Here is a 9,458-nt window from a genome sequence, read left to right on the forward strand (position 1 = left end):
AATAAACATAACCCAGTCTATTCCTAGAGCAGTCATGAATATCATAGAATCATAGAATCACAGAATTGGCTGGGTTGGAAGGGACCTCAGAGATCATCAAGTCCAACCCTTGATCCACTACCGCTGCAGTTACTAGACCATGGCACTGAGTGTCACAGTTATGAATATGTATTAGAATAGTTATGAATATGTATTAAAGTATGGAATATAAGCGAAAGGATTAAACTTTACGGTGTGCGTGTGAGTGGAGCGGAGACTCCCCACGCACCCAGCACGGTTTTGCTTATTGCAATTTTATTGATTAAATTAAACTATTGACAGAATATTGAGTCCCGGTCATTTATAACAGGCTGGAGGTGTCTGCTGTGGCACAGAAGCCCCCATGGTGCCTGCAAGCCCAGCCCTGGTGCCGAGGCAGTACTGTCCCAGCACTGGCCTCTCCCTCCTGTCCACCTGGAGTCTCAGCTTGAGAATCGACAGCCCCTTGGGCTGGGAGCAGCCCTTCTCCTTCTTCTCCATAGACATCTTGTGCCTCTTCTGCCACAGACGTTCCACAGTCACCCAGAGGAGCTGCTGTCTCCTGAGAGAGGTGCCCTCCTGGGAGTGGGCCCCCCAGGGCTTGGGCTTTTCTGATCCACCCCACCATGGTTACCATGGAGACCCCTCTGACATTGGTGTCCAGGCACCAGGCCTCGCATCCCAAAGTGAGGCCCATCTGGTCCAATGTCTGCCTGAGCAGGCTCACCGAGAGCAGGTTCTGCAGGACCACGTCCTGCTGAGGTTTGGGTTTCTCCTGGCAGCAGCACCAGGAGGTCAGAGCAAAGGCAAAGTTTATAGAATCACAGAATCATAGATCCATAGAATTATAGAAGCATAGAATCATGGAATCATTCACAGAATCACAGAACCACAGATTTATAGAATCACAGATTTTTACAATCACAGAATCACAGAATCATTGAATCATTCATAGAACGATAGAATCACAGAATCGTAGAATCCTAGAGTTGTGGAATCATTCACAGAATCACAGAATCATGGAATGTCAGGGGTGAAGGGACCTCATCTGGTCCAACCCTTGGACATGAGACTTGAAACTTTCCAAAGTGGGGCAATCTCCCCCTTCCAGTTGGCCAGGAGGGACTAAAGGTCCTTTTGCCTCTGCCACCTGCAGCTTGCTGTCCCCTGTCCCCAATCGGGGGGGTCCTGGCACACCGATTGTCTTGCCCTTATCTGGCACAGGCAGAGATCACACTGGGGTCCTTTGTGACATCACTTGGTGGCACCCTACTTCCCTCGGGGTGGTCAGCGGGGTCTTCATTGTCCGGCAGGACAGCGACGGGAGAGGAGAGGAGCTGGCGAGGAGCCCCGGAGCACAGCCCACGTCATTCCCTGTTGGCCCCGGCAGCCGAACGGTACCAAGGGGTTTGACCCAAGCTTCCCCCTTCCCACTCCAACCCTTTTCCTTTTTCGTTACAGGATGGCGGAGAGATTCCCCAGCCCCCCCATGGTGGAGGAGGACAGGGATGAGAACACGGTGCAGCCTCTGATGGTCGGTGAGTGAGGCAGGCAGAGGCAGCAGGAGCCATCCAGGCTGTGGGACGGGGACCTTTCCTGCCCCGCTGAAAGAGGGGGGGTTCCCTTCCCCACCATGCTGTGCTCCAGCACTGCAGCCCATCTGCTGGGCACCCTCCAGCCCTGACATGGACGGGAAGAGGGGGCCTGGGGAGTGGGCATGGGGCTGGGGGGAGGGCAGAGCTCCTGCCTCAACTCTCTCCTGCCACCACCGCACCCTCTCTACAGCTCCCCTGCCCTCTTCTCCTCTCCTTTCCTCCTCTCTTAGATGACAGCTGGCTGCCTCTCTACAAAGACGAGAGATTAAAGCAAGCGGTGGACTTCATCGTGGACTTTGTCAGGAGCCCGCAAAAGGTAACTGCAGCCATTCCTGAGGTGGCCATGCCGGGTGCTGCTGGCAGGGGCTCTGCTGCCTGCTGCCAGGCTGCTGGAGGTGTGTGTCCCCTCTCAGCCTCCCTGTTTCTCTCTCTGCCCACTGCCTGCCAGGACACGGAGCAGGTGACAAGGTTCCTGAAATGCATCTGTGCCCTGTGCGGATGTGCAAAGATCCTTGGCTCGACACAGGGCATGGAGATCTTCTGCCACGGGTACAGACTGGCAGAGACCATCAAGGTGAGGGGGAAGCTGGCAGTGCTGGGGAAGGAAGAGACAAGGGCCCCAGCACCCTGTGAGGACAGAGTTTGGGCAGGGTGAGGGTCTGGTGGCACTGGGTGAGGGCTGCTGCCAGGTCCCATCTCTCTGTACTCTGCAGATGGTGCTGGAGGAGGAGCCCCCTTTCCAAATGCAAACAGAAGTGCGGAGGCTTGCCATGCTGGCCATCGCCAAATTGAGGTACCTGCCCATCCCTCCTGGGGACCTCTGCCCCAGAGGGGGGACCCTGTCCACCTGCACAGGGCCTGGAGGCACTGCTCCCAGCACCAGCGTCCAACTGGACCCTCTCTCTTTGCAGCACGGTGGGGACAGTGCTGGAGGGCAAAGAGAAAAGCCTCCTCGAGGCCTGCTTCTCCAGTGTCTTCTGGCTTCCTCCAAAAGAGACAATGAGGAACCTGAAACCCACCGTCTACTACAAGGTAAGTGCTGGCTTAGTTGCAGGAGCTCCCAGTCCCTCAGGTCTGCTCCCTGGCCACCCTTTGCTGGGATCTGAGCAGAGATGCAAGGCAGGGCAGGGGCCGGGCTTGACTTTCCCACCCTCACTCCCTCCTGTGTGCCCTTCCCGTGGGCACAGTGCCACAGCCAGTGCCACAGGCTGCTCTGCACGCAGCAGATTGTCTGTCCCTGGCTCTCTCCGGGAGTTCAGCTCAGTCTCCTGGGGCTGGCAGAGACAGCAGGAAGGAAGAAGACACCAGACCACAGCTCTTTGTCCTCCTTGCAGACCATGGAAGGCACAGACACCCTGCTGGAGGCATTGGTGCTGAATTGTCCTGCCTCCAGAGTCAGCGAGCTGCTGCAGATTATATTCCAGGTCTGGCACGTGTAAAGGGTAGAGGGAAGGGATTGTCCTCTCTGGAGTGAATGAGTGAATGGATGGATGGTCCTCACACCAGTGCCAACCTGAGAGAGAGCAGACTGCAGGGGGGTGCCCAATGGCCTAGGGTAACCAGGGGCTGCTTGCCAGGCTTTTCTGGCAGACAGTGGCTGCAGAGAGGGTGGCATCTGCCTCCTGCCTGGCCACAAGGCTGCTTGGGGGGCATTTGTCCCAAGCCTGTGGGGCACCCCAGGGGCAGGAACCCCACTCCAGCCTTTGCTGGAGAGCAGAGGGAGCCTTGATGGACTGAGCGAGTCCAGCCCAGGAGTGGAGCGGTGCTGGTTCTGCTGGAGGGGGTGGCTGCTCCCAGGGCACACCAGCGGCTTCTCTCTTCCCAGCTCCTGATCAGCTCGTGCAACTGCCTGAGACCCGAGGTGCGTAAGAGGGTGGTGGGCAGGATCAGGATTCTGAGCCGTCTCCTGACCGAGTATTCCTCAGAGAATGTAAGGACCCGGCACCCTCCAGCCAGGCCATCTCCCCCTCCCTGCACACCGCTGCAGCTCTCCCCACCTCTCTGCTCTGGGAGACCCTTTTGCTCTTCTGCCTCCCTCACCCAGGCTGCTCAAAATGAGGAGAGCAGGGACTTCCAGATCCCAAACCTCGGGCGGCTGCTGGGACAACTCGTCCTCCTCCTGTCCTTCAAGGAAGAAGGCGATGACACCAGCGCCATGGCTTTGGACGCCCTTTGTTCCCTCTTCATACTAAAGCGACAAAAATGTAAGAGAAGCTGTGGTGGGCCGCATCCCTCTGCACACCAACATCACCCCAGGGGTCTGCTTGTCTCCCCGGGGGTTGCCACAGACCGACCATTCCTGGGCTTGCTGGGGGCATCACCATGTCCCCAGCAGTGCCTCTCCTCTGCTCCTCAGCCCCACACTCTCTCCCAGGCTGCTGCTGGTCCCGTAGAGCTGAGCTTCTGCTTCTTCCAAGAGGAGGCAGCCCCACTCCTCCTCTTCCTCACCTCCCTTGAAGAGCTTCTACCCCTGCCCTGGGGGGTCTCCAGCCATGGGAGCCCTGCCCCCTGCACCATGACTCCAGCCATGGTTTCATTGTGGGGCTGCCTCAGGGCTGGAGGCCTTGGGCTTTCCCAGCCCAGGAGCGTTCCCATGCAGACACTGCAGGCAGCTCCACCTTGACTTACACTGCTGTCCAGTACCTCCTCCCCTGGCCGTGGGTCATCACCTCCCTCCTCAGCCATTCCTCCTTCCAAGCTCTTGTCAGGATGTGCTCAGCTTGCCTGCAAAGCTGCTGAATCTTACCCTCTCCTGTGTCTCTGCCCTGCTCAGTGACAACACTGCCCGAGGACCATGGGAAGCTCAAGGAGAACTGGGAACTCCAGACTGCTGCCCCGTCCTGCTTGGAGACTGCCAGAAATGTTACTGAGGTAATGACCTTCCCCCTTGCTGCCACCCTTGTCCAGGGCATCAGCAGAGGACGTGTGTCGGCAATGGCACCAGAAACAGGGGAGCTGGCGTGGCCTCGCTGTCCCCGAGCAGAGATGATGCCAGGGCTGCCCTTCAGCATCCCAGCAGCAGCAGCAGCTCCAGACCTCCTGGCCACCAGCAAGCCCTGGGTGTCTGTAGGGCCAGCAGCACCCTGTGCCCATCCCCCCAAACCTCCTTGCTCACCCTGGGGGTCCTCTCTCCTCATCCTCCCATGGGCAGGGGCTGCAGCCCCTGCTGCCAGCTTTCCCATGGGCACTGCTGCCACCATCCCTGCTGGGCACCTCCCACCTGGGCCAGCTAAGCCACCCCATCAGGGCACTCCGGCTGACGTGTCTTTGCCCTCTCCCTTCCTCCCAAAGATTTTTGCCAAGTATCTCCAGCCCTCTGAAAGAACAGATTTCATCCTCAGAATCATTGAGGGCATGCAGGATTTCACCATGTATGACAAGGAGATGATCAAAAGCGTGGTGGACGGGATCACAGGAGACTCTGACTGCTGGCTGGTGGATGTGAGTGGCCTGTGCCTGGGTTGCCCTTCAGCCCTCTCAGCCCTTGTTCCTCCCTCCATCCCTCCCAGGCCTGGGTGGCTCAGGCACCTGCAGGCCACAGAGTGGGCTGGGAAGGGCAACTGAGGGAATGGCTGCACTCCAGTGGCAGCACCATCCCTCCCTCCCTCCCTCCCTCCCTTCCTCCATGTGTCCATCCATCCATCCATCCATCCATCCATCCATCCTCACCCGTGTCCCCCCCTCCAGATGCCAAAGATCATGAGCTGCATCTACGAGAACCTGCGCTTCATCAGCTCAGAGTCAGCCTGGCAGGGGGTGCGGTCGCTGCTTCTCAAGATGGTTGAGCAGTGCCCTGAGGAGGCAGTCAGGCTGCTGCTGGACAACGCTCCACCAGGAAACAGGTACTGGCCCCAAAAGTACCCAAAAGGTCTCTATTCTCTTTATCTGAGGCAGCCCTGCTGACAGAGGGCTTTGGCTTGCAGCACTGGCCTGGACATGTGGGAGGTGATGTTCTCCGTGCCCCTGGCCTTGGATCTGGTTGTGCCCGAGCTCCTCAAGCAGCTCCAGCAGAGGAAGCAGAAGCTGCTCTTCTGCACTCTCAGGGAGGACACCTCTTGCTTGGCTGTGAGTTCCCAGAAAGAGCCCCCGTGCCCTCGTCCTCAGCTGCCCGGGGGAAGCAGGAGCTGCACGGTGTGGGGAGCTCCACCAGCTCTGCCCATCCCTCACTGCTGGGTTTCTTTCAGTTGCTGGCCAGCCTTCACTTGCCAGAGGAGCACTTTGCCCGAACCTACGAGTTCTGGAGGTTCCTGAGGCATCGGAGCCAGGCCATGCTCTCGCTGGTGCTCAGCGGCGTTGCTACGCTGTCAGAGAGTCCTGAGATGGTGAGCAGGGCATTCTGGAGGGCAGGCAGGGGCTGGGAGTCAGCCAAACGCCCTCCCTGCCACGGTGGGGCCTGGTGGCTTCCTGGGGAGATTTCCAGGAGGCACTTGTGATCTTCTCCCCAAATGGAAACTGCTTTTTCACTCACACAGGCGAGAAAAATGAAGGTGCTCCTGATGGACTTGCTGGAGGTCCTGCAGCAGGGCAGCAAAGATGTTCAGCTGAAGGCCCTGAGGATCTGCAGAAAAGTGATGGGGGAACTGACGAGGGAGGAGGCCAGCTCCATCGCTGTGGAGCTGCTGGACAAGCTCCTGCCCCTCTTTGACAACGTAAGGCTGCTGTGGGAGCCTGAGCCCTTCAGAGGCATGGATGGATGGATGGATGGATGGATGGATGGATGGATGGATGGATGGATGGACGGACGGCTTCCGGGTTCTGCAGCTCAGCTCAGCTTCTCCCTGAGAACTGCTCTCTGAACCCTGCAGGCTCTACCAGCTGGGAACGGGCTCACCATGGGCAGAGCTGCTCTTGCTCAAGTCCCGCTCTGCTTCTCCTCAGGGGCTGTTGAGCGAGCTGAGGGAGATCTCCATCAGCCTCTTCACTGAGCTGCTGAAGAAGGTGGCGGGGAAGTGCAAGAGGCAGATGAGAAACCAAGTGCGACGGGGCCTGCTCCCGCTCTGGTTTCACATGAGTGACGACACCCAGAGCGTGGCCGAGGTACAGGTTCCAAAGCAGAGCTGCAGGAAGAGCCCCGCAGCTCTTTGGGCCAGGGCACCATGTCCCAGGTTCCTAGGGGTGGGATCAGGGCAGGAAGAAAGGCAGATAAGAAGGAGGGGGATGCCAGGCCTCCTTCCCCAGGCCGTGCTGCCGTCTCCCAACTTGTGCTGTTGTGCAGGCCTCCAGCCAAGCCCTCCTTGGTGCCGCAGAGTTCCTCAAGTGGCAACAGCTCCAACACGTGGTGCGGACAGAGCAGATGTGGAGGATTGGAGAGTGCTTGGTGAGGACAACCCGCAAGCCTCAGGCTGGAGGAGGAAAAAGTCTGGGCTGTGGGCTCTGCAACTCTGCCTCCCCTACAGCCCTGCTGCAGCCCAGAGCCCACAGCCTGGAGCTGCATCCTTGTTCCCTGTCCTCAAGAAGAGAGCCCCCAGGGGCTCCTCTCCAGGCCCCTCTCCCCTCCCTGCACCCCACGGGGGTCTCTCTTGGCACCCCTGGGGCTCCCTCTCCACCTCAGTCCCACAGGCTCCTGGCTGGGAGAGGGGAATGGGCTGGGAGGAAGGACTGGGATACATGCCCATAGCTTCCCGCTCTCTCCAGCTGCTGCAGGACAGGACCAGGGCTGAAGATTACTTGGATCAGAGCCTGGGGTACCTGCATAACGCTCAGGCCAGCGTGAGAATGGAGGCCATCAGGTTCATCGGTGAGCCACAGCCCCTGCGGACCCTCTTCTGGCAGCCTGGCCCCAGCCCCCACTGCTGCCCTGGCACCAGGAGCAGCCGTGTGGCTGCCAGAGCCCCTCATGGCTGCCCCGTGCAGGGCCTTGGCCTCCCTCTGCCAGCCCTGCCCACGCAGGGGGGCTTGGTGGCCGCCTTGCCCAGTGCCACCCTGTCACTCCTGGTCTTTCGCGGGCTCAGCCCTGCGGGGGGGGAGGAGGTTGTGCAGCCGAGGCGGCCGGGCCGGGGGCTGTGCTGGGGCGGAGTGTGCTGGGGGGGGAGCAGCACACCGGAGACGCTCTCTCTCTTTCTTCCCAGGGCTTGCTGCGCGGGGCCAAAGCCAGCAGAAGCTGTCTGAGACGATCAGCGGTGAGCAGGGGCAGAGCTGTGCTGGTCGGGGCTGGAGGGGCAGGGGACGGAGCCTGGGCAGGGTGCTGCCATGCCAGGCCCTGCTCTACAGAAATGCTTCAGGGGCAGGGGAAGATGGCAGGGGCATGCTGGGCATTCCTCTGCAGCAGCTCTGTTCTCCTGGAGGGCAAAGGGGCTGCCGGGGGCTGGAGGAGATGGCTCTGCAGACACTGCGGCTCATTTGGGCTCTCTTTTTCTTTTGCTCACAGCACTTCAGCACCTCAAGTATGACAGCACACCCTCCATCCGGTGCCTGGCAACTCAGACCACCTTCATTCTGAGCTGTGTAAGGGTGAAGGCAAAACCAGGAAGCACCAAGCGACCTTGGCGCCGCTAAGCCCGGCTGAGGTGCAGCTCTTCTCTGGGAAGAGCCCTGTTCTGCCTCCAGCTCCTGACTGCCGCTGACTCCAGGAGTCCAGCCTGGACCTTCCAGGGCTGCCCTGTCAGAGTTAGTGGGGGAAAAGGGGGAGGAAGGTGGGATCGTTTTCCTGTATATTTGTATATAGTTAGTGACGTTCCTGGATAGTTGTATAGATTTAGTAATTGTTTCCTTGTTACTGTTTCATTAAAGTTGTGTAGTTTAGTTTCCAATCATAAGTCTCTCTCCCTTATTCTCTCTCCTTTCTTTATTAGGGAGGGGCATTAATAGACAGCATCTGTTGTTAGGTTTAACTGCTGCTCCTGACATTTTTGTAAAGTCCTGGGACCTCCATGAGTAGTGGCTGATCTGTCCTCACAATCAAAACATAAAATAACAGCTCAGGTGGTAACAATCACCGTCACTAAATTCCACCACCACACATTTTTGCTCTTCCTACAAAGGATCTCATAAAGGAGGTCGCAGCAACAATCCCCATGTAGCACACACTCACTTTGTTCACTTCCAAATCCATAAAAATTTTACACCTTTGGTCTTTGACCACTGATTGTCCCATTTAGACCAAAGTTTACACTTACAGCAAGTGAAGCCCACTTCCCAGTAATAAAACTCAACCCCCTCCCGCCTCCCTTTTTTTGTTTGTTTGTTTTTTTGGTTTTTGTTTTTTGTTTTTTCTTCCCTTTTTCACAGTTTCTACATTTCAGAGCAGACATCAGGTAACATTCATTCCCGGGATAAAAGGATACTCACTTCACAGCTCCATTTGGTCTCATTCCCACACACACATACCCACAGCATTAACATTTAACACAGAGACAAAACAAAGTTACAAAGTCACCTGGGCTACAATCCCACTTCCTCACTTAGGATCCCACTCAGGATCCCACTCAGTGCCCAAATCCCGCAGCTTCACAGACGGTCCCTGGGGGCCAGCAAGCTCTCCTTTTAGCAGTACTCACACCCAGGAGAGCCAAAAACACTGTGTTCAACTTGGTCTTGCCTTCAAGAAAATGGAAGGATTTCAATTGATCCCTCCCATGGTTTCGTTAGCAATTAAAACAAACAAACAAGAAGGAATCCCCCTCTGTCACTGCTATGTGCTATATTCTATCTCCTACCTTTCCCTTATCCTCACCATTTCCTGAAACTCACCATCAACACCCCGTCACTTCCTTTTTAAGCAACTGTAGTTTTGGTTTGTTTTTTTTTTTTTGTTTCCCAGATTATTCATAGCATGTTTTCAGTGGCTTGACACAAACTACTTAATAAATTCTATAAATGTGCTGGTGGAATGGTGATTTTTTTTCT

General features: G+C 57.1%; 2 protein-coding genes and 1 long non-coding RNA gene across 3 annotated transcripts; all 3 read left to right on the top strand.

The window, feature by feature from the left end:
* The first annotated feature begins 1,218 nt into the window (after positions 1-1,218).
* LOC139790682 (uncharacterized) lies at positions 1,219-2,108 on the top strand. The gene is made up of 3 exons (XR_011723569.1): positions 1,219-1,556; positions 1,844-1,929; positions 2,062-2,108. It is a non-coding gene; the product is annotated as an uncharacterized lncRNA (long non-coding RNA).
* A 7-nt stretch (positions 2,109-2,115) lies between these two features.
* Positions 2,116-5,940, top strand: LOC139790678 (uncharacterized). The gene is made up of 8 exons (XM_071732550.1): positions 2,116-2,187; positions 2,327-2,406; positions 2,525-2,645; positions 2,948-3,037; positions 3,439-3,817; positions 4,387-4,484; positions 4,905-5,054; positions 5,301-5,940. The coding sequence occupies exons 1-8, from the start codon at positions 2,143-2,145 to the stop codon at positions 5,514-5,516; spliced, it is 1,179 nt and encodes a 392-aa protein (XP_071588651.1). The 5' UTR covers positions 2,116-2,142; the 3' UTR covers positions 5,517-5,940.
* Positions 5,513-8,268, top strand: LOC139790679 (maestro heat-like repeat-containing protein family member 7). Its single transcript, XM_071732551.1, has 7 exons — positions 5,513-5,935; positions 6,086-6,262; positions 6,492-6,650; positions 6,829-6,930; positions 7,248-7,350; positions 7,682-7,732; positions 7,981-8,268. Exons 1-7 carry the CDS (start codon positions 5,882-5,884, stop codon positions 8,106-8,108), a joined length of 774 nt encoding a protein of 257 aa, XP_071588652.1. The 5' UTR covers positions 5,513-5,881; the 3' UTR covers positions 8,109-8,268.
* Positions 8,269-9,458: the final 1,190 nt, after the last annotated feature.

Source organism: Heliangelus exortis, unplaced genomic scaffold, assembly GCF_036169615.1.
Source record: "Heliangelus exortis unplaced genomic scaffold, bHelExo1.hap1 Scaffold_131, whole genome shotgun sequence".
NCBI classification, from domain to species: domain Eukaryota; kingdom Metazoa; phylum Chordata; class Aves; order Apodiformes; family Trochilidae; genus Heliangelus; species Heliangelus exortis.